Source organism: Podospora pseudocomata (assembly GCF_035222375.1).
Source record: "Podospora pseudocomata strain CBS 415.72m chromosome 1 map unlocalized CBS415.72m_1, whole genome shotgun sequence".
Taxonomy (NCBI): domain Eukaryota; kingdom Fungi; phylum Ascomycota; class Sordariomycetes; order Sordariales; family Podosporaceae; genus Podospora; species Podospora pseudocomata.
Window position 1 is genome coordinate 775,636 of NW_026946363.1, and position 24,406 is coordinate 800,041.

Genomic DNA, 24,406 nt, shown 5'->3' on the forward strand with positions numbered 1-24,406 from the left:
ACAATAATATTGTTGCACTGTGGCGAGAGCAAGCAAGTCAATGCCCCCCTTACACGCGGGACACAGCAGAACGTTCGGTGGCTCCCCTATGTCATGCACCGTGTTGCCAAATTCTGTCCTGTGTTCGTAGAACTGACCTGTGGTTCTGACTTTTATTCTGTCCACGTTCCTTTTGACGATTTTCTTTTTGACGCTGCTAAAACCTGGTTCATTCCTCACCGACACAATACACAGCTTGCCTTGCCTGAAATCGCCTGACAACTCACCCGTGGCAACCGCGATGCAACTGAGAAGTGCAACAAGACGGCAACTTGCGGGGAAAATAGCCAAGGATAATGGGCACATCTCAGAGGACCATGAACGCCCAGGCCCAAGCACGGCGAGATTGTACGAGCGCTGCAAGTCGATTCCATGGAGTAAAGTCTCAAAGTATGTTCTCGCCCAGAGATTGGCTGCGAGAGAGGTGGACAGATATCGGCTACACATGGGAGTGGAAAAATGTTTCTGGACCCTCAGATGAACGGCAGCATATGGAGCAATCCACATGCCAAGTGTGTCGCATATTGGCAACCATCATGCCAGAGTATGGTGGAAAAACCTGCATTGTTGCCGTCACGTCTTACCAAACCTTCAACACTGCTAGTTTCAACTTGGCGAATGCTTCATCTTTATGGTACAAGGGCAATATTCTCATCAGCGACTTCCAAGAAGATCCTACCGGAGGGTGGGATGCACTGTTTGAACCAGATCCTCCCGCTTTCCAACGTCCCCTTGTCGAGGACAGAACGGAGAAGAAGGAGTTTGGCGCACGACGCATCCTACCAAATGTAGTTAGCTGGGACCTTGTTGCAACTTGGATGGGATATTGCCAGCAGAACCATGGCTTGAGATGTCGCCCCAACATGACCAGCCAATTCCCGGGCTACGGATGATAGACTCCCGGGCATGATGCGTGGTCCCTGCACCTGACGGATGCCGTTATGCTGCGTAAATATGTGAGTGCCGTTCCAACATTCTGATATCGCTTTGACTTATCGTCCTGCGTTCCTCAACCTGACGTCAAGAAGTGCATTGATCAGGAAAACCCACAGGAAAAGAATGAGCAGATCACCAAGATGGACGCCATATACACGTGTGCCGATCTCTCCTTTATCTCTATCTCCGGAGAGAGCGCTGCCGAGAGACTTCCTGGCGTTGGCAGCAAAGCCCGCCAGCTCCAAAAGCGGGTGGTCATTGGTCACGTTGTTCTTACTCAGTTCTTGTCCCATCTTCTGCCACTCCTGGGAAAGTCGAAATGGGCTACAAGGGCCTGTAACTTTCAAGAAGGGTGCCCGTCTAAACAAAGACTGCTTTTCACCGACCAGCAAGTATTTTACATGTGTAACAGCATGTACTGTGCCAAGTCCGTGAGGCAACCACTCAAGAGCGCGGGCCTTGCCTCAATACTTGATTTTACCCATCTATTATCCTTTGTCAGCGAGCCCGTGAGAGGTGTTTTTGAATTCCCTGCACACCCAAGCCCACTTGACAAATATGGTCATGGGCGAGGAGACTTACGTCAGACCTTGTTGTACTCCTGGGGGAATACAGCAAGCAACAACTCTCATTTGAGTCTGATAGACTTAGCGCATGCATGGGCATCCTGGAGGCAAACCACGAAGCAGAATTCTCGCATCCCAAATCACGTTTGGGGTGTGCCTGTAGCTTGGGAAGCACATTCGTGGGTGTCATACTTTGCAGACCCATCGGAGTAAGCGAAAAGCCCATGGAAAATAACCTTCTTCTGGATCTACCGGCGCAAAGACAAACCCGGTCAACGAAACAAGCACTTCCCCACATGGTCATGGACAAACCTATCCGGCCCAGTGACCATGAATCACCATCAACCAGCAACCCAGATGGGCACGTCATGTTGGCGTGAGACGGGTAATTTTCCGGACAGACCTGAAATTCAGTTTGCTCCATTGTGTGGTTATCCGGCCTTCGCTCCGGTGGCAAGACTCCGGAGAGCTTGGCAAATTCTCCGTATCACAAGCTTTCGGAATGTACGAGACACATGCACGTCATGGCATGAACGATTGTGGCTCTGATACAATAGTACTACTGGAGCGAAGACACTCCGTGGCACGAGGTTGATTCCGGATGAATAGTCAATCCCGACAATCCGATGTGGAGCAGTGATCAACCCAAGTAGATAGGATTTAGGCTCTCGAGAAAACGTTCAAGACCAGTGAGGCCTGGGTGGTATGGGAGGCTCAGGATTTCCGATGATCTCGACAAAATAATCGAGATACATCTGGACACTGACGACTCACCTCCCAAGGAGAATCTTTCTATTCCCTTTGACCAGTTAAAACCACGAGGGTCGCATTGTTTCTATGTCAATTATCCACCCTATGATCTTGATCCAACGATCAGTGTCTGATAAATACTCACGAGTAGTTCGGACTTATGGACATGCCTGGGGATCAATAACTCTACGTCGGGAAAAGCACAGGAACGATGTCAATATTGTCCTCCTGTGCCCTTCACGACTTTACCAACCGCCCAAGGTCCAGATGTTTCGCGCATCCTTATCGCCTTGAGTCTGACAATGCTGGATCTGCTGCTGAAGCAGTATTGATAGAGAACATCACACCCTTGTGGCACAATCATCGGGAGCTGTGGTATCTGGTAGTGGGTTGATATTCAACAAGGGTGAGTGTAGAGGGTGGCATTGGCTCAGTTTTACGTAGTAGCACACACGTTTAGTTCTCTTTATCATTCCGCGAGTGTCCCACCATAAGTACCCATAATTACCCACTTTTCCCAAAGTCCATTGGCTAGCAGTTCAATTATACCTGCTAGCAGTTCAATCATACCTGTCATCCAACCTTTCCCTGAAAAATATTTTTCTAGGAAGAATCGACCAATCAGGAGCTGGTTACTCCCTCTAGGGCCTTGGAAGCCCTCTTTTCTGAATACCCTCATTACTCCCCCCCCCTTACACAAGCCGCATCCCCACCTACCACGACGACGATGGCCTCGACGGCCCCAGGAGGCTACCGCCTCTCGAACAACTCGAAGCACGAGATCTACCTAGGCTTCTCCGAAGCCTGGAAAGCAGTGCTTTTCGACAACAACGTCCCGGCTGAACAAGCCACGCTCGAGCAGCGGCGACTCGCGGAAGAACTAGTCGCTAAAACCCACGCGAAAATGACGGCACCAGGCGCCCAGACCCCCAACTGCCTGTGGAACTGCGAGGGCTGCCTGGCCTGCGCAGGCTCCTGCTACGACGACCCGTGTCGAAATGAGCAATGCCCCTCACACGCGGACCGCAGGGGGAGGATAGCCTCTTCGCCGACGAAGCCGCCCTCAGAAGGGACGAAGAGATGGGAGACTCCTCCCAACGACCAGACCGGCCACTCCCACCCCGACCGGGAGGACCGCAGGGACACTACCCCTCACCCACTGCCGTCGCGCCCACGCAAGGCAACGGCCCCCGACAACCCAGACAGAGGCTGTCCCCTCGGACTGGATAGGCCCAACGCGCGGGGCCTCGAGGACAGCAGACACGCCGGAAAAGTCTCCCTTAGTCCAGAGATACAGTCCCTATTCGAGGACATGGAACACGACAGGACACAAGCGCTCCAAAGACAGGAGGTCCTCAGGGATATGGCGCAGAGCCTAAATGACGCCCTGACAAGACAGCTGAACGGACCCCAAACGGGTGGGCTTCTTTCTGCCAAGAAAAGGTCCTCTGGCTCTTCAGGATCCTCAAGGACATCGACGGAACCACCGGTGCGCCCGGCTCGGCCCGCAGCGCCTGGTCGACCAGCTTCGATTCCAAGAACTCCTCGACAAGTACAACCAGGAGCACCAGCCCAGCGACAGAGGCCCGGGGCCCCTCAAAGACCCCCAAACTTACCAAGACCCCGACGGGCAGCAACGCAACCAGCGTCACGTGGGCCCAGGTGGCGACGAGCGGGGCCAGCGGCAGCCAAGCCGCCAGCAGCGCGCGGACAAGTGTCACCAGCCTGACTGCCCACGCCCCCGATCCAACAGCGGGCTGGAAAACAGTGGGCCGCAACAACAAGGCCAACCGAGAGGACGACCGCCTTTTCGTAAGGCTCCCCGACGGCCACCCGTGGAGACAGGCATCAGCGGAGGGCTTCAGAGTCGCACTCTGCCGACAGCTCAGGGCCCCACTCAGCCTCATCCGCTCGGCCAAACAAGTCGACACTGGCTTCGCGATCGTCCCAGCCGACAAGAAGGCGCGGACGCAACTACTCGCCCTAGCGCCAGCCCTGACCACACACGGCGCAAAGTTGATGAATCGGCCACCTGGCACACCTACGTAGTTCCCAGGGTACCGAAGACGGTCAACGGCCTTGACGGCAGCATCGACACCAACGACCTCATGGAAGACGAGATCCTACGGGCCACCAAGGCCAAACCGGTCTCGGCGAAGAAGTCGAAACACGCCCTACCCGACGACACTCACGCCGACTGGGTCGTATCCTTCATCAAACCCGTCCCTGACCACTTCAGACTCTTTGGCAGCCCGCCGGCCAGAAAGATCACCAGAAGCGCAAAAGCCAACCAGTGCTACAGATGCCAAGGTTACCACGACCCACGCATCTGCGATAGACAAGCCAGATGCAATAATTGCGGAACTGACCACCCACCAGGGCCCTGCGCCAGGCCACCGAGATGCGCCAACTGCCACGGACCACACAAGGCAGAGTTTGGAGCGTGCCCGGCCAGACCAAGGACAGAGGGGGCGTCCTCAAGAAACCAACCAACAGGCAGCTCAAGGCCATACGCAAGGTAGGCGAGGCCCTGTACGCGGCGGCACACCCAGCGGAAGGAAGGAACACCGACTCCCAACCCGCAACGACCAACCCCCGGCCACAGAACCATGCCTGTGAGACCCAACGAGCCCAGGAGAGCGGCCAAAACGGACGAAAGTCCGGGCTCTCCTTCCTACAGGCCAACGTGGCTAGAAGACCAGGGGCACACGACGCCCTCCTCAATATGGCGTGGGAAAGGACTGCCGACGTCATTTTGGTACAGGAACCATGGGCACGAACCCAGGACGGCAGAAGAATGACCAAAACCCACAGAGGATACCAGCACTACACGCCAACAGAAGACTGGAACGCGGGACCCCCCAGGGCGATGGTATACATCAAAAAGACACACAAGGGGACCCAACAGAGCCTGGGACACGCGGGACACCGCGACGCCTGCGCGGTAGAAGCCCAAGGGATAGTCTGGGTCAGCCTATACAGGGACAGACTTGGCGACGACGAGGTGCTCGACCTGGTCGAAAGCTGGCACCCCGGCAGACCAGCGATCATCGGAGGCGACTTCAATGCCTACCACCCTACCTGGCAACCGGGAAAGGAGTGCCCGGCGGGGGGAGACGAATAGCTGGATGGCTGGAAAACCGCCTCACCCTGGCATCGCTGCAGGGACCCACCAATATACACGGAAACACCATTGATCTGGTCCTCTCAACAAGCACAGGGTAGAAGCCTGGGTGGACGAGGACACCTACACCGGATCGGACCACTACACCTTGGCGGGGACGGTACCACCAGCAAGCCCACAGGCAACCAAGAAAGGTAGACCCTACGTCCCGGCCCAAGAGGAGGATAGGGCGCTCTTCCGCTCCCTGACTAGATGGGGCATGACACAAGTACCGACGGTAGCACACACAACCAAGGACCTCGACCACTGGGCCCGCTCCCTACAGAACGCCCTCGTAGGCGCGATCAAGGGAGCGGGACGCCTGAGAAGACAAGCAGGAGGCACCACACAATGGTGGAACGAGGAGTGCAAGGAAGCACGCGTGGCGCTGCAGCAGAGCCGTAACGACCCCACACAAGGGGAAGTAGATCGGAAGCAAATGCGCAAGACGTTCGAGACAACGGTCAAAAAGGCAAAAAGAGAGTACTGGCAACAGAAGCTCGAGCAAGCGTCCTCGAACAAGGACATCTACGCAGTGGCGGCATGGCACAAGGCAACCGACACCTTCGCCCCCTCCGCTGGTCCACGGGAATAGGACCTATACGGAACCGGGGAAAAGTTAGAGCTACTTAGAGAGAGGTGGTTGAAAGATTCGGAGAAGACGGGGACACCACAGAGCCTTGGGCTCTCGCCCAACCCACCGACACCATACAATGGGACAACACGATCTCCCCGGAGGAGGCAAGGAGATGCACAATCGGGACCACAAGCACAGCCCCCGGCACAGACGACGTCACGGTGGACCTACTACGCGAGGTGTGGCGGGAGGTAGGCGACAACATCACGGCCCTCTTCAGACAGTGCCTCCTCTTAGGACACCACCCGCTCCCGTTTAAAGAAGCGGAAACGGTAATGCTTAGGAAACCGGGCAAAGACAACTATACCACGGTCAGAGCGTGGCGCCCGATCGCCCTCCTGTCGTGTATAGGGAAGGGTCTTGAGAGACTGATAGCCAGAAGGATAGGCTTCACCGCACTCAACCAAGAAGTGCTTGGCCCCACCCACATAGGGTCCCTCCCGAGGAGGTCCGCCGAGGACCTCGTTCTGTGCCTTGTACACGACGTCGAGAGAGCCTGGGGAAGGGGTAAGGCGGCGGCGCTCCTGACAATGGACGTGCAGGGCGCCTTCGACGCGGTCAGAAAGAATAGGCTAGCAGGGAGACTAAGGCAACAGGGCTGGCCACTGAATGTCTGCGAATGGGTACACTCCTTCATGTCACACCGGAGCTCGGCCATGAGACTAGGAGACTGCACCCTCCCCCAGGAGAGTGGCGTGCGGACTCCCACAAGGGTCCCCTGCCAGCCCGGTCCTCTTCGCACTCTTCCTACAGCCACTGGTCAAGGAGCTGGCCGGGGCGTCGGCGTACGCAGACGACCTCGGACTGCTGGCCGTAGGCAAGAACGCACAGGAGTGTGCGGCAATACTGGAAGCTACGGCCGAAAAGGCGGAGGCCTGGGGCTCCAGGAATGGCGTCGAGTTCGACCCAGCCAAGTGTGAGCTGCTACACCTTACGAAGAGCCGCGCAACTCCCCCTGCAGTAAGGATAGGCAATACGGAGGTGACGCCGAAACAGGAGGTCCGATGGCTAGGTTTCTTCCTGGACCCCAAACTCAACTTCAAAGCCCACGCTAATCGGTGGGCGACGAAGGCACTGAAAATAGCGAACCACCTGCGAGGGCTTAACAAGGTGGTCCGGGGCACCCCACCAAGAGCCACGGCGGAGGCGGTCCGGGCAGTGGTCGTACCTACGGCGACGTATGGGGCGGCGACGTGGTACACCGGGGTAAGGCAGGAGGACAAACGAATGCGGTCAACAGGGCACTTAAATGTGCGGCCAGGGCGGTTGTCCCGGTCTGGAGAACGACCCCTGGGGGCGATCTTCCGCGAGAGCAGGACCCCCGCCGAAGTGGCGCTCGCCCACGCCAGAATCTCGATGGCGGCACGGTTCAAGAGCCTCGACCCCCGCCACCCACTGGTCCTCCGGACCCGGCCGATGCCGGAGCCACCCAGGAGGGGCCCCGGAGGCGTCTCTCGGAGAAGCAAACTAGACTGGAAGCACTTGCGACCCTACTCCCCGACTGCCCCAGGCCGCACCTGGTGCAGTGGACCCTACGGCACCCGGTGCCTCTGCCAAGACCAGAAAACAAGGAACTGGGCAAGAGACTCCACGAACAACTGACACTCCTCGCCCCTAGGGACGAGATCCACCTGTTCAGTGACGGATCGAAGGCAGCCCCGCACGAGGACTACCGAAGAGGACGGGCTGGGGCTACGTGGCGTACCAGGATGGGCAGAAGCTACACGAGAACCACGGAAGGCTCGGGGAATCCGGAGGCCTTTGACGGCGAAGCGGTTGGGGCGGCACACGCGGTGGTGTGGGCGCGCGAATACATCAGGGCGGGGGCAAGACCCTCGGCGGTACGGCTCTTCATCGACAACTCGGCGGTACTATACGGCATCACAGGGCGCCCCTCGGACAACTCCCAGGAGGCGTTCAGGGTTATAGGATACGCGTGGAAGGACCACCACCTGCCCCCTCACGGTACACTGGGCCCCAGGACATATGGGGATCCAGGGGAACGAGGAGGCCGACGTTCAGGCCGGCCTCGGGGGCGCTCCCAGACCCAACATCCCCCGCCCTGACCGCAGTCAAGGCAAAGGCCAGGGCACTGAAGAGGAGGCGTGGAACTCGTGGTGGCTGGCGAACAGGCCGACGCGATACGCCCAGCTAATGATCCCGGGACCAGGGAAACGACCCCCGGAGCTCACGCTCGCAAGAAAGACCCTACACCACCTCCTGGCGGAAAGGACGGGACACGGAGACTACGAGGAGTGCCACCTACGCTTCGGACACGACTCGTATAGGACCTGCCGCTGCGGCCGACCCACGGAAATCGGGCACTTCGCAGAGTGCCCGGCGGCGCGGGCCAGGGGCACTCTGAACAGCGAAATGCGAAAAGCGCTCAGGAGGCCGGATAAGCTCCTGGGCAAGGACTGGAAGAAATACGCCGAGTGGGTGGAAGGCTCGGGAGTGTACGACCCAGCGGAGGAAGAAGAATAGGACACGTGACCAGGCCCAGATTGTAATGGCCTGAGGAAACAGCGGAACCACAGAGGAGCCGTAAGCCCTCGGGGACCAGAGCCCTGAGGCAGGCAGGCCTCTCTCTCCTTTGTAAATAACTCTCTTTTGTGACGCGAAACGCCCTGTCAGCTAGTATTAGCAGTAGTATTAGAAGCTTGGGCCGTCCACATCCCCAAACGGGGGCCAGGCGAGGTAGGCTCGGGCACGTGACCCCTCGGGGCCACGCGCCACAGTTCGACCCGATTGGACGCTAATAGATCTCTCTCTCTCTCTCTCTCTCTCTCATACCTGTCATCTTTGGCTTATATCTACTTCCACACATCCTCAATGTGTTTACTACCAGTCTTTCACTCGTAATTCCTAGGGGCTGACTTATGGTCTTCCTCTTTCATGCCTTACACCTCTAAACTCCTACTAAAACTTACCGGGCTACTGCCGTTCTTTTCGTTCAAATAATGACCTAACGTACACATGTGTCGTTTCATAATGTCAATGACAGAAAAAGAAACCACAGGAAACCCCCAGGCACGCAAGATACGCTAAACAGTGGCCCTGCCCACTGTAAAAAGACTAAAAGGTGTGGTTTCATTCCCCTACAAAGCAATATTATCAGCAACTACAATCCCAGATCCACCCAAGCCTGTTCCATCAATCTTTACTCTGAAAATCCCATCGTCGAATTCACTGCTGCCAGCATATATCTGGCCAACAACCCGATTTTCAATTGTGACAACAGCCTCAATATAGCGACACTCAAGATGAGAGCCAACAACCAAAAGAGCAGAACCCGCTTGGTTACCCGACCTCTCTGCCGGGTGCGCCAAAAGCAGGCATCTATCCCATTGCCGAATAGCACTTTCAACTTTTACAGCAGCAGCGACATCGTTGCCCTGTGGGCTCAAGTTGCCTGGCCTTCTCTCTGTCTATTTTATGAATTGCCACATTCCTTCAACTGCCCCATCCGCATCAATAGTCAGCGTTCCAGATGAGTGTGCAAGATCGCTGGCAGTGTCGACTGGCATATCAAAAAGTGTCGCCGGACACCAAGACCACGGCCCATGGTCCCTCATGGTCGGCTTTCCATGAAACAAGCAGCTATATGGAATTGTTCCCAGATGAGAAAGTACCTGAGCGGCGATGATGCTCTCGCCATCAGCCAGGTCACAGTCAGGTACCTGAGCTAGCAGCGCAGAGATAATGGTACGATCCCGCACCCAAGATGTACTGCGGGTTGACAAAGCAGCGAGCAAGTCACCAACATTATCAATGGGCCTTCGCAGCCGCCGGATCAACGTTGTGGCAAGCCAATGTGCAGGAGAAGACGTAGCTGGATTTTGAGCTAGGATTTCAGTGCCAAAGTCTTTCATCAGTGGTTCAGAATCCCCAGCTGGGTCTTTGACAACACCAACACCCTCTTTGACATGAACAGCTCCAAGGCAGTCCAGCCGCGTGTGAACCAAGTTGAAAGGATCATGGCGATACAACGGCTGCCGTCGTCGCTCCAGGGGAAGTTGACGAGGTCTATATCATGGATGATGGTGTATTCGGCGTTGGCGTAGTTTTCGTGCATATTGTTGAGAGCTAGCCGTCGAGCCTTGGTGGCGCTCTCGATGGCTGGGAATGCGACATGTGAAGGCAGGAGCTGGTGGTTCCATCGACCGAATCCCCTGGGGCCAAGCCCAAGATGGGATTGGATCCTTGCCATCCAGTAGATAAGATTCGATACTTCAGCCAGATCGACCGGGTAAGCATCGTTATTCAGATAGGGAATGAGGTACTGTTCGTGATTCCCGGCCTGCACGCACATCTTGAGTGCCATACACAACCTTTCAACCAAGATGTGGATCTGAGACCGTCGTTCGGTGTGGACGAGGACGGTCTGGCAACTCATTCCTGTTTAGGCCCAGCGCCGGAAGGCTTTCCATCCACACCTGGGGGCAGCTTCTTCCATCTTTGACCGCAGCTGTTGGCATGTACGACTCTTGTAATCACGAAGCCCCCGCCTGCAAGGCAGCCAGGGCGATCTCAGATAAGAACTCCATCTTTGGCTCAGTTGCATCCTCATGCAAGCTCTGCAGCCAAATCTTCGACTTCCAGGTCAAACTTTGACACATCTGTGTGTTGGGGAGTGCGAGGCCTTGTAAGACCCCCGTGAGTATATGGTAGAGGTCGAGTGCAAACCCTACTACAGAGTACCATAGTGGCATTACAGAGGGCTAGCGCTACAAATACAGAAGGTCACCTACTATTGCTCTGTCTTGTAGTGCTGTAAGGCACTAGAGCCCACGCACACCCAAAAGTAAGCTACTGGTACCGTGTGGCAAGTTTCCGCTGCGTGTCACAACCTTAACATCGGGAACGGTGGAGCAGTGCAAGGTCACCAACCAATCAGAACAAGGTCGCTGCGATCATGGGCAATAACACTGGGAAGTGCAGTGATCACGGAAGTACGACCAATAAAGAACCAGAGAAGGATCATAGCGATCATTGTGATCATTGGGAAAGAGCGGAATGATCACCATGATCGGGGAGAATCACAAGTCTATATATACGGAGGAACTAGATAGCTCGTAGATAGTTCCGCAGTATGCAATTCACGCTTGTATTCACGGTATCTTGTGTTTACATTGAGACATCTTGTTGTGCACTGTTTAGCTGCACCGAACCAATTGTCAGAAGTTACCTTCAACCCGTATCCCTTTCAGAGGTTCTGTACAGGGGTTCGTCACAGTAAGTTAACGGGAACTGAAGATGAGCCGGTCCTAAGCTGCGATTAAATTTATTTGTATAAAGCGGCGAGGAGTTACGTAGGGAATTAAGAATAGATTCCGGTATTGTCATAGGCCTAACGGCAGACGATTGTAATGTGACTGTGAGCGCATTACCAAGCAACCCTCTTATAGGGGGGTGCCGATATCTACTGACAGATCTCCCCCTGTTTTATTCGCCCCAGCGTGGCTGCTCTCATAGCACTCGTCTGCGTCTATCTCATCTTTTTTGAGCGCGCTTTCCTCCAACTTTGATATCCAAAGTTCGTTGGTGTGTTGATCGGTGCTGTTCTTCGGGTGGGCCATTTTGATCTCGTGTGAAAAGACTCTGTTCAGAATGGTGCCTTTCCGAGGGGCTTGGAATGGATGTGGGTTGACTTCAAGATCCACATCTGTGGAAAAAGTACCTCTACATACATGGTCAAGTATTTACCGTAAGCAATTGTCGAGGTCTCCAATCCCACAACCCAGCTTTGGTCGTTCTTATCAAACAACATGGTTACCTACTATCAGGCCTGGTCAAGGTCGCTGCTTCGTCCACACAATCCGCGAGGACATGGTGAAGGCACCGCAGTAGTGACAGTGCGAGGTCCCAACAGACTGGACAGACGTAAGTTAGGCACCTTTAGCAGCAGGGGTGTTTGTGCAGCTAATGGCATGGTGAAGCCGGTGATGGCACGCAGATGCTGCTGCACCGCAACGCCTTGGGGACTTGTCGGTGGTGGCACGGCAGCGTTTACTGGCAGTAACATGTGCTTCGACTTTTCAGGGATATCCTTAGTCTGTCAAAGAGGTTATCTGCTTTCACCTTGAAGCGGATCACAAGTCTTTCGCGGAGATGAATAGGGGATCATCGCTCTGTTTGGGGTTAAGGTTTCCTTCGGTGATATCAGGGGTCGATTCTTTGACAATGTCACGGGAGCAAGAAACGCCGCCAAAAAAGGTATATAAGGTTACTCTTCCGTTTATCAAAAATGGAAAGATTCCTATTGGTTCTTCTCGTTAAGGGTATCACTATATATGAGCTTGGCATAAAATCGCAGGGAACATAGAGGGTGAGAATTTAGGCAAATATCACGATCACCGTTGATCACGTTCCATCACCCAGATTGGCGAGAGTTGAAACGAGGAAGACACGGTAATCTTTTCAATATGCAGTGTTGTTTAACTTGATTCAATGAGATGAACTCCTACTTTATTTTCGCATCTCAAGTTCACTTCACATGTGCTTTTGTTCTCATCCACATTGCCAAAGCCTTGTAAGTGACCATGTATCAACTCCGACCTCTTCTCCTATTCTCTCTTGGTGTCCTTGTGACAGCCGTACGGGGAGACAATTCAGCGGATTCCAACAATGCGATTCCAGACGTCAACTTTGACTTAGAGGGGGAACACGCTGGTGAACTCCCCTCACCATGGGAAGGCCCCTCTCACTGTATCTCTGGGGACCATTGCCTCTACTTCAACCCAGAAGGCAACAATCACAACGGCCAGGTCCTCATCACAACGTCAAATTATGCCTACTTCACAGCAACGTTCCCCAAGATCACTTCCGAAACCCAAATCTCATCTGATTCCTTCCACCTCGCTCCCATCCCAGGAAAAGGGAATGGATTCGTGGCAGGCCGGCTGATCAAAAAGGGCGAGGTGATCATGCAACGGCAGCCCTCTTTCTTGGTGCATGCCGACGCGCATATCGACATGAAGCCCGAGGTGCAGGAGAAGATCTACCAGATTGCACTGTCAAAGCTGTCCAAGGACGCCCAGGAAAAGTTTTTGTCGCAGTTCGGCGATGGTGTCAGGGCCAAGATCGATAAGAACAGCTTCCGGATCGTGATTGATCCATCCGGTGATAAGGAGAGCGGGCACTTGGGTGTGTTTGTGGATGTTAGTGGGTTCAACCATGATTGCAGGCCAAAGTAAGTGTTGCTGGTTGACTTCAACCATGGAAGGAGAATGCTAACAAAGGTTGAAGCGTTCATTACCGCATCACCAACACCACTCACACCACCGTTGCCGTTCGGGACATCCACCCTGGAGACGAGCTGACTATCAGCTACATTTACGGCATCGCTCGCAGGTCCACCCGCCAAAAGGAGCTGCAAGACTGGGGCTTCGAGTGCACTTGCTCTCAATGCACCCTCAACAGCCTTGAAACCGCCGCCTCCGACGCCAGAGTCAAGGAGATCAAACGTCTCGAGGAGGAAATTGAGGACAAGATGTCCAGAAGAGGGGAAGATATCAAGCCTGAGATGGGAGGAAAGTTGGTGGACATATATCTTGAGGAAAAGCTCTTTGCCTATCTGGCACCGACATACGTGAGAGCTGCGCTGATTTACAGCATGTTTGGGAACGAGGCGAAAGCGAAGGAATATGCCGAGGAAGCTGTAGATGCATTGACAAGAGAGTATGGAACCCATGCAAAGGATATCCAGAGTATGCGGGAACTTGCAGCCGACGTCAAGGGGCATTGGAGTTGGGGGATCAAGGTTGTGAGTGAGGAGAAGGAACAAAAGACGTGGAAGTTGGGTCAAGGGAAGGGAAAGAAGAATGAGACGGGTGAAGCCGGCGCCAAGAAGGAGAGAAAGATTAGAGAGAAGATCGGGAAGAAGGCTGGAAAGACAGTTAAGGAGGCAAAGGCGAAGAAGGATGAACTGTAAAGGGCGGCGGACACAGACCTGAGACAGCAGAAAAGAATTTTGTTGAACAAATCGGGAAACTTTGTTCTTCCCGGTCAAGGGAAATATATTGCCGCTTTTAGACTTGGGTGGGGTGTGTAGTTAGGAGCAGCACTGCCTCTTCCACCCTACCCTCCTGCCCATTTCAGCCTGGAAAAAACGTGTTTGATTTCGAAATGTCCAAATTAACCAGCTTAAGCTCGAATAACGAATTTGCAAGTCAAGGTAAAGGCCTAGTTGAATCGTCATATAAACCAACATACTGCTTGTCTTAACGACAGTTCCATTTCATATTTACATACCTACCTAAGCTTCTTTATCACTTCCTATCAACAAATTAGCACTTATGGCGTCATACCTCCCTAGTTCCCTTGGCATCAGCTGCCGCTCTCACAGGCTTAGTTACTGCAGTCAAACCATCTTGGGAGCTGTCTCGTATGATAAAGAAGAAATATGAGCAGCGTGTACTGAAGGATCATGCCAATGAAATTGTTAATGTGTGGCACATAATAGGTGCCAGGTAAGACTCAGGTGTTGAGGTACTGGGAAGGTCTAACTTCTTCCCTACAAACCTACCCGGGAGACATCAAAGGAAGGTTTGTCAGCTGTCGAAGGATATCGAAGTCCATAGAACATTAGCTATACCATCCATAGCTTAGTTGTCCCACAGAATACCTTGCTACTCTATGGGGCCCAGTGCCCCACAGAGCCTGCTGGAAGGCCAGCACACTTATATAAGTAGACCTCTCCTCTCCTCTCAATCCTGTATATAGAATAAGCATAAGCAAGAATATAAGCCAATGACATACATGCACTAAAAAGCCTCTGTATTAGACTACGTACAAGCACTCAAAGCCTCTGTACTGTGGCGTCTTGCCCACTGTGATAACAGTGGTCTTGCTTCCTTCAGCACTGCTGTCGTATCCCCTTTTTCTCCAGCTTCCGCTACGCACTGCTACAAGCGCATAGTTCGCTGTAGCTCCCCTGTAGGTACTGTATTACAGACCTATAGGGCAACGCAGCAAACAGGTTATGAGCCCGGGTAACTAAACGGCCCGGAAGCCAACTTACCGACCTCCGATTCCACTGCCTACTCGCTGGCAGCTCGCAGGTGCTGCATGACAGTATCCACCCATCACCGATTAGCGCCTCCGCGACCAAATCGACGACTTATAGCACTGAACTTCAGGCTATTCCATTGCAACCTTTCTAACCATGGTTGAACACGTTGATCAACCTATGGACCACCCGACTGGCGCTGCCTCAGCGCCTCCAAACCCAAGCCTGCAAGGCCTACAGGCTCAAATCAATGCCCTCGAGAACCGGCTTCAGCAAGTGATTTCACTGCTTGAACGCAACTTAGTGGCTGAACAACAACAGCCGCAGCCACCTCCTCAACCCCCGCGCTTACTCCTGAGCCCCTACATTTACAGGGCTCTCAGGACACTCAGCAATAGACTTCAGCGCTCTTACGACGAAAGAGCTAGCTAAACAGTCCCTTCACCTTACTGAAAAACAGCGCCTTTCAGGGCCTGAGAACTACCAACAGTGGTACCAGGCTATCTCGATTCAGTTCAGGGCACTACAAATCCCTGACTTTCTAGAGGACCCAGACCGGATCAGTGGTCTACTTACTGATCCACAAAAGGCTGCCCTGCTCTTGACCCTCCGAAATACACTGAGGGAGGGACCACTTTCCACCATCGCCTTCGAGACCGACCCCCGCCGTGGCTTATAAACGCCTGAGAGTACAGTACGCTCCTACCTAGCCAGTGCTCCGAGACTCCCTATATAGGGAATACCACGACCTGAGATTCGACGGATCAACCAGCATTGTGGACTTCAATGCCAAATTCAACACTCTCGCAGTCCGGCTCAGCGCACTAGGCGTTAAAATAGCTGAGATTGATCAAATCAACCACTACTTCAACATACTTGAAGGCCATTTCTCTCAGTGGGCAGAGCGCTGCAGAGGCCTACTACGGCAAGAACAGTGGCTCTACAATACAGAAGGCAAGCCTACTAAGCTAAGCCTACTGTACTTCCAAGAGGACTTACTAGCTGAGACTCGCAACACGGCCTCAACCACCTCACAGCGGCTCTCAGCACTGCAAGCTGATGATTATAAGCGCAATCGCAGGCCTAACCATAGGACTAGCAATAGCAACCAGAACTCTCAAACTTCTACCGAGAAAGATGAGAGCCCTGAGTCCTCAAACCAACCCACTGGCCAGCTCACCAATCCAAAGAGCAAGCGGCGAGGGCAACAACGAAGTCAACAACGAGGCCAAAGACCTAAGAAGGAACCCCAGGAAGAGGCCTTCAACACTGAAGATGTGGAAAATCCCACTGAAAAACTCAGCCACCAATGACGCCTTCACCATAGGCTACAACCTCGAGTTTGGCACCATATTCAACAGCAACACCGCTGAGGAATATAGCGATCCAGAGCCACCTGAGAGCTCTGATTTCACTCATTACAGTCACAAATCCTCCAACCAGTGGCTCTTTGACACAGGGTCTACAGTGCACATCTGCAATAACAAAGCCCTCTTCACAGACCTACAGCTCTCTTCATCACTAGGAACCGTAGGAACAGGTGGTGGTCCTGTCAAGCCACAGGGCATAGGCACTGTGAGAGTTGGATTCCTCACCGGGTTCAAGGACGATGGCAAAGCAGTCTACAGTTCTGTCACTCTTCAAAAGACTCTCTACATTCCAGGCTTCCCAACTAAATATAGTGAGTGGCTACAGGCTTTATGCCTCAGGGGCATAATGATAAAAGAAAAGCTGTATACGGCCTCTCGGAAGCTATTAGCACTGCTAAACTTCCAGAAAAACGGCTTCTTCTTCACCACCAAAGGCGCAAACAGCGTCAAAACTGCCTCTCATCAACCACTAGTCTATGGGTCTACGTGGCACTGTTATACCACTGAGGACAGTAATGACAGTGAGGCTCGAGAAGCCCCTGAACTCCTGAACACCTCTGAAAACTCAGAACTTCTAGAGGGGGTATCAGAGCCATCGGTGGCTCCCACATCCACCACTGCGCTGAAGAAACCCTCTGAAGCGCTGATCCAGGCCGCCCAGCTCTGGCATGTCAGACTAGGGCATATCGGCCTAGACCTTCTGAGAAAAACTGCCTTGATTACCAAAGGCATGCCCAACTTCCAGATGATACGCCCTGAAGACTTGGCCTGCAGAAGCTGTGATGCAGCAAATATGCTGCGGAAACCTTCTAAGCGACCCATAACTGATCCACCACTGGCCCTAGGTCGGCTGGGGGGGGGATATATTTGTTATCCGCCCTACGCCACTGAATAACAGACCTTATGGTCTTATTCTAGTGGATCGGAAGACCCGCTTCAGGATGATAAGGCTTTGAAATCCAAAGATGAAGCTGCTACACAAGCTCGGTCCACTATAGAAGCATTATACAACACGTATAAGCGGTACCCAGCCCAGTTTCACTATGACGGAGGCAAGGAAATGAGAGCCTTGCTGCCTTACCTCGCTGAAAAAGGCATTACCTTCAGCGAATCAAGCCCCTACGCTCACCACCAAAACGGCCTAGCAGAACGGTCAATACGGGTGGTCTTGGACCGCCTCAGAGCTACTCTCATAGCCTCTGAGCTTCCTCCAACTCTCTGGTGCTATATTATAGGCCCTATCGTAGAATTGATTAACCGCACTGCAAATTCCACTCGGGAGCTCACCCCTTACCAGCTCTTCCTTGACGAACTGGTGCCCTCTCAAGCACCACACGTCCCTGACCTTCAACACTACAGAGCTATTGGCACTGAAGTCACAGTGCTCATACCCCCTGAGAAGCGTCCTACGGGGCAGAAGCTGCTACCCAGAGGCACCAAAGGACGGCTACTAGCAGTCCTAGGGCACCAAACCTACCTAGTGTGGCTCGGCCAACGACAGGTAGTTCAAACTCCTTCGTCAAATTCTACGAGGACTTCAGGTCTCACCTACAAGGCCCTCGGAGTTCTACAAGCACCTTGCAGCTCCCTGAAGCTGAGGAGGCTGAAGAGCTCACAGCACCTTCCACAGAGGAAGAATTATCCTCTGTACCTACAGCACCTTCCAGGTCTACCAGCATTGAAATCCACCTACCACAAGCTTCCAAAAAGCAAAAGAAGAATATCAAGCAGTGGATGACGACGATGCTATGGATACCACTGAATTGGTAACTTACTTAGCTACCAATGCTGCTGCTGCAGTGGCTACCACCAACCACACTTCAGAGCCCAATACCTTCAAGCAAGCTCTAAAGCACCCACTGAAGGAGCATTGGCTAAAGGCCACCTTCAATGAGCTACAACAGCTACTAGCCACCAAGACCTTTTACTTCGTCAAGCGCTCTAGGGCATTTAAACGCCCTATCACCAGCCGCTGGGTTTTCAAGGAAAAGAAGGACTCCCAGGGCCGAACTACTAAGTTCAAAGCTCGGCTAGTGGTGAGAGGCTTCCAACAAGTCCCTGGAACTGATTTCTCAGAAACCTTTGCCACCACTGCAGCACCACCTACCTGGAGGGTAATACTGGCTATTGCAGCCGTTGAGGACCTTGAAGTCGAACAAATCGATTTTATAGGAGCCTTTTTGAATTCAGGCATAGATTTCGATATATATATTGAAATCCCAGAAGGCCTATACGAATTCAGCATCAGCAGTGAAGCTGCCATAACACTGCTAAAACAACACGGTTGGGATCCTCTGAAGATCAAGTTGTACTGCTGAAGAAGTCTCTATACGGCTTGAAGCAAGCTCCTTATCTCTGGCAACAGCAGGTAGCCGGTCTAGCCAAAAGCTTAGGTTTCCGACCTCTGACCTCTGATTCGGCCATCTACCACAATGCAAAGGATGGCATCTTCATCGTCAGCCACGTAGATGACTGTCTCCTAGTTGGGCCTTCTATTCAGAAGATCCAAGCTTTGAAGCAAGGCCTAGCCAAAGCCTACGATATTGAAGATCTAGGCCCAGCCAAATTCTTCCTAGGTGTTCAAATTGAACGAGACAGGACCAACCGCCAGCTGTGGCTTCACCAAAGAGCCTATATTACAGAGGCTATTCAACACTTCGGCCTCAGCACCCATGGGCCCGCAATACCGCTCTCTCAGGACTCACTGGTACTGAAACACCATCACAACCACTGAGCAAGGCAGACCAGAAGCTATATCAACGCCTTATAGGCACTGCAACTTACGCCATGACTCAAACCAGAGTTGATATAGCGCATTCCATTCAGTGGCTCTCACGGCACCTACAGCAGCCAACAGTAGCCCACTTGAAGGCAGCCAAGAAGCTCCTCAGCTACCTATACAGCACTGCCGAATACGCCATTACCTATGGTACCTCAAGGAACACACAGCCCATAGGGTACACTGATAGTGATTTTGCAGGCTGCAAGACCACTGCCCGCTCAACGTACGGCTACGTATTCCTCATCAGTGGAGGCCCAGTAAGCTGGAAATCCAAGCGAGCCTCAACAGTGGCTTACAGCACCCTCGAGGCTGAATATACTGCACTCATAGAAGGTAACCGAGAGGCATTGTGGCTACGAGGCTTGTTCAGTGAGATACAGCGCCCACTCCAGATACCTACTCCCCTGAAATCAGACAACCAAGGTGCTATAGAGACTGCTTACAACCCCAAGCACCACAGCCGAACTAAGCACACCCTCTTGAAATTCCAAGGCGTAAGAGAGAGTGTTTCAGCAGGCAACATCACTATATCCTTTGTCTCTACAGAGGATATGGCTGCTGATGGGCTAACAAAGGCTCTAACAGCTCCTAAGTTCCAGCGCTTCCTACAGCTGCTGAACTACTCTAAGCCCTACAGTTTAAAGCTGTAGAGGGGCTCAGTGGCACCTATAAAGCCACAGAGGGGTGTTAATGTGTGGCACATAATAGGTGCCAGGTAAGACTCAGGTGTTGAGGTACTGGGAAGGTCTAACTTCTTCCCTACAAACCTACCCGGGAGACATCAAAGGAAGGTTTGTCAGCTGTCGAAGGATATCGAAGTCCATAGAACATTAGCTATACCATCCATAGCTTAGTTGTCCCACAGAATACCTTGCTACTCTATGGGGCCCAGTGCCCCACAGAGCCTGCTGGAAGGCCAGCACACTTATATAAGTAGACCTCTCCTCTCCTCTCAATCCTGTATATAGAATAAGCATAAGCAAGAATATAAGCCAATGACATACATGCACTAAAAAGCCTCTGTATTAGACTACGTACAAGCACTCAAAGCCTCTGTACTGTGGCGTCTTGCCCACTGTGATAACAGTGGTCTTGCTTCCTTCAGCACTGCTGTCGTATCCCCTTTTTCTCCAGCTTCCGCTACGCACTGCTACAAGCGCATAGTTCGCTGTAGCTCCCCTGTAGGTACTGTATTACAGACCTATAGGGCAACGCAGCAAACAGAAATTAACACCAGGCTGTAAGTAAGACTTTATGTTACACGGCAAATAAGCAATTAGCCGCATCACGACCTAACTGCTATCTACCTGCATAATCAATGGTTGGAATTGAGGCGGACAATCAAATGCCTCGCGGCTGTTAAAGGAAACCAGATCAAATAAAGTTGTGGCGCTTGGAACTACGTCAAGCCAACTAGCCCGATCTCGAGTTGTTCGAGTGGGCCAAATGACGTCTCTACCAAGTGTTCTAGAGCCACCTGTCTTCATGACGAAACAGGGTACTCGAAGTGATAAAAGAGGCGGGATCCAGAAGGATCTAGAGTATTGTGACGGGCTATAAATTAATGGAGACCGCCAGGCCCCTCCTGTGTCACACTATAATAGAAAAAAAGAGAGAGACAAAGAATGAGAGATCAGCTCAGCTGTCTGTCGTGAACTTCATAGTTAGGACGCGCCCCGAAGAACAGCCAATGGCAATTGTTGATGCCGCTGCAGCGAGACATTGTGACTGATATTCCAGAGGCAGCCATAGCCAATTTTCTGAACCCTTCGTAATCCATCTCTTGCTCATGTCTATTCCATAGCGTGGGTAATGTGGGGGGTTGGTATCGTTAGATCCGGATGCAATCAGCTTCGAATCAAGGGAAGACGCTACCGAGTTGACCCCATCGCCATGGCCCTCGAGCGTCTGCGTACATGACCCCGTGGCCGCCTCCCAGATTTTGATGGTACTGTCGTCTGATCCTGACACAACCCACTTCGAATCGGGCGACAACGCTACCGGCCGGACCCGATCGCCATGGCCCTCGAGCGTCTGCGTACATGACCCCGTGGCCGCCTCCCAGATCTTGATGGTACGGTCGGATGATCCTGATGCAATCCACTTCGAATCGGGCGAGAACGCTACCGACAGGACCCAACCGCCATGGCCCTCGAGCGTCTGCGTACATGACCCCGTGGCCGCCTCCCAGATCTTGATGGTACGGTCGTTTGATCCTGACACAACCCACTTCGAATCGGGCGAGAACGCTACCGACCGGACCCAGTCGCCATGGCCCTCGAGCGTCTGCGTACATGACCCCGTGGCCGCCTCCCAGATCTTGATGGTACTGTCGTCTGATCCTGACACAACCCACTTCGAATCGGGCGAGAACGCTACCGACAGGACCCGATCGCCATGGCCCTCGAGCGTCTGCGTACATGACCCCGTGGCCGCCTCCCAGATCTTGATGGTACGGTCGTTTGATCCTGACACAACCCACTTCGAATCGGGCGAGAACGCTACCGACAGGACCCAACCGTCATGGCCCTCGAGCGTCTGCGTACATGACCCCGTGGCCGCCTCCCAGATTTTGATGGTACTGTCGTTTGATCCTGACACACCCCACTTCGAATCGGGCGAGAACGCTACCGACCGGACCCAATCGCCATGGCCCTTGAGCGTCTGCGTACATAACCCCGTGGCCGCCTCCCAGATCTTGATGGTACTGTCGGCTGATCCTGACGCAACCCACTTCGAATCGGGCGAGAACGCTACCGACAGGACCCCATCGCCATGGCCCTCGAGCGTCTGCGTACATGACCCCGTGGCCGCCTCCCAGATCTTGATGGTACTGTCGTCTGATCCTGACACAACCCACTTCGAATCGGGCGAGAACGCTACCGACAGGACCCCATAGCCATGGCCCTCGAGCGTCTGCGTACATGACCCCGTGGCCGCCTCCCAGATTTTGATGGTACTGTCGTCTGATCCTGACACAACCCACTTCGAATCGGGCGAGAACGCTACCGACCGGACCCAATCGCCATGGCCCTCGAGCGTCTGCGTACATGACCCCGTGGCCGCCTCCCAGATCTTGATGGTACGGTCGTTTGATCCTGATGCAATCCACTTCGAATCGGGCGAGAACGCCACCGAGTTGACCGGACCGCCATGGCCCTCGAGCGTCTGCCGGCACGCATTCCAATTATCCTCTACAATTGGCCTCGAAGTAATCCACTTCCGTTCTTCCTGCGTAAATAGGCCTCTTGTTATACTTCGGGCGGGGCTGAACACAAGTGCCGAAGCGTATACCTGAAGAGGATAATTCTCAACAACCCATCTCCAGTATATAATGAATCGGTGCATATCAGTGACAAGGCTTGGTAATTGAGACGTAATCGAACTGTGCTAAATTCCTGTTAGAACCGCTTAATAATAAGATACTATCACTGGGTAGAGCCTACCTGAAGAATGCTTTCGAGCTTTGCCAATGAAAGTATCCCCTGCGGCATGCTCTTACAAAGTGAAAGTGCTTCAAGCCAGTGGAGGTAGTGCTGCCTCAGAAAGCCATCGACGATACCACCATCTTGGAAAATATCTGGGTGCTTACTATCGTCGCTCGACTGCCAGTTACAGAGATGATCAACCCAGTAAACGCACGAGTACCGCACTGTCGCAAGAGGGTCCGGGTCCGGCACTCGGACGTGGTCGATAGAAAATCCTGGTATACATAAACCGTATACATCGCGTTGCAACTTGCCTGAGAGAAGCTTTAGTGACCGATCCGATATGTCATGGTGGGTCACAGCCACACCACTGGGGAAAAGTAATGGGGAGGCTTGATCACTCAAGTAGTCCTTGGCTGATTGATGAACGAGGTAGATGTGGTTATCTCGAACCGTGAGAAAGGATCCGCACTTGGCCACGATCTTCTGAATATTTTCCGTTGACCTGACAATCTGTTCCGGTAATCCAGACAAGCGGCCTATTTCGTCCAAGTGAAGTGGGCGGTATGCTACCGTCACCACCGAGAGAATGCGCCAACAGAATTCCGAGTCCCGTTTATTCCGCTCGATCTCATCGAGCATGCGCTTGAACATCCCATCCAGCCCCGGTGGCACTTCTTCGACAATCTGCAGAACATGCCAGCTCTCAACCCCATCCATGCTGAGTTCCTGTACGACGAGGGCGACCCAGAGGAACGTGCCGTTTGCCTTGTTGTGTAGAATATCCCGTACTTGATCCTTTAGCAGGGCGTCGTCCTGAAGTGCTTCCAACCCAGATAGTTTATCGTCGATGTACACATCGACGGCATGAGACACCTCCATCGCATTTTCCTTCAGCTCAAGACTAAGCCTTGTTCGCGCATTGTTAGATTTCAATTTTTTCTCGATGATCGTCTCGTTCCGGCTTGTTAAGAGCCATTTTATCCGATCGGATGAGATACAGACGATAAAGTCTAAAAGCTTCGGTAGGTCGATAACACATTCGTCTAGGGCATCGACGACTAAACAGGTTGGCTTCACGTTCGGATCTCCTAGCATCCCCACTAAAATGTCCGAGAGGGCGAACCACGCATTTGCGTCGGAGAGGGATTTACCAGCGTCGGTGTATTTACGCACGTGGGAGATGAGACGTGGCTGCTGGTGGGCAAGAAGGTAGATCAGGCCACGCAATACGGCAATGGCGTTATTGATGCGGGAGTCGGTAGCTTGGCAGAAGAAGTAGGCCAGATTACGACAATGCCCGTCTGCAACAATGGCTCCCCTGTAGCTCGTTGATGATGCCGCAGAGTAACATGGTCTTGCCTTTGCCGGGATCTCCATTGATCCAGAGTAAGCGGCTCTCCGACCGTTCACGCCATAGACAGAAGTCGGGGTTGGCGAAAACCCAGCGGTAAGCGCCAGCAAGCAACCCACCTTTTGCCTCCTCGATGCGCTTCTTATCAAGGCGCGGGTCGGTAGAATGTAGACTGGACAGACAGCGATCATGCTTACTAATTTCCTCTCGCAGCCGCCCAAATGCTCTATCTTCTCCTTCGCCATACAGAAGCGCCATTGTTACATCAAAGATGCCGAATAGCGAGTACGCCTTGTCTTCTTTTTGTGTGGTGTTGCGCTTTCCGACCCACGACAGACGCTCTTCGATGCTGAAGTCGGACAATGTGTTGC

The 24,406-nt window shown here is 53.1% G+C and overlaps 4 protein-coding genes across 4 annotated transcripts; 1 reads left to right on the top strand and 3 right to left on the bottom strand.

Moving 5' to 3' along the window:
- Positions 1–9,962: 9,962 nt before the first annotated feature.
- Positions 9,963–10,403, bottom strand: QC762_0002570 (uncharacterized protein; the record flags this gene model as incomplete). Its single annotated transcript, XM_062882761.1, has 1 exon — positions 9,963–10,403. The coding sequence occupies one exon, from the start codon at positions 10,401–10,403 to the stop codon at positions 9,963–9,965; it is 441 nt and encodes a 146-aa protein (XP_062747803.1).
- Positions 10,404–11,493: 1,090 nt separating this feature from the next.
- On the bottom strand, positions 11,494–11,861 carry QC762_105028 (uncharacterized protein; the record flags this gene model as incomplete). The annotated part of the gene is made up of 2 exons (XM_062884897.1): positions 11,494–11,679; positions 11,772–11,861. The coding sequence occupies 2 exons, from the start codon at positions 11,859–11,861 to the stop codon at positions 11,494–11,496; spliced, it is 276 nt and encodes a 91-aa protein (XP_062747804.1).
- Positions 11,862–12,531: 670 nt separating this feature from the next.
- Positions 12,532–14,077, top strand: QC762_105030 (uncharacterized protein). Its single transcript, XM_062884898.1, has 2 exons — positions 12,532–13,283; positions 13,340–14,077. The coding sequence occupies exons 1-2, from the start codon at positions 12,634–12,636 to the stop codon at positions 14,022–14,024; spliced, it is 1,335 nt and encodes a 444-aa protein (XP_062747805.1). The 5' UTR covers positions 12,532–12,633; the 3' UTR covers positions 14,025–14,077.
- A 6,814-nt stretch (positions 14,078–20,891) lies between these two features.
- HNWD-pc19 (HNWD NOD-like receptor pc19) lies at positions 20,892–24,280 on the bottom strand (the record flags this gene model as incomplete). Its single annotated transcript, XM_062882763.1, has 2 exons — positions 20,892–22,643; positions 22,700–24,280. The coding sequence occupies 2 exons, from the start codon at positions 24,278–24,280 to the stop codon at positions 20,892–20,894; spliced, it is 3,333 nt and encodes a 1,110-aa protein (XP_062747806.1).
- Positions 24,281–24,406: the final 126 nt, after the last annotated feature.

What these genes read in the sequence shown, in the direction of transcription:
- QC762_105030 (XM_062884898.1), top strand. Translation starts at nt 12,634, where the DNA reads ATGTATCAACTCCGACCTCTTCTCCTATTCTCTCTTGGTGTCCTTGTG. An exon ending in AACCATGATTGCAGGCCAAA is followed by an intron (nt 13,284 to 13,339) that starts GTAAGTGTTGCT and finishes CAAAGGTTGAAG; the next exon opens with CGTTCATTACCGCATCACCA.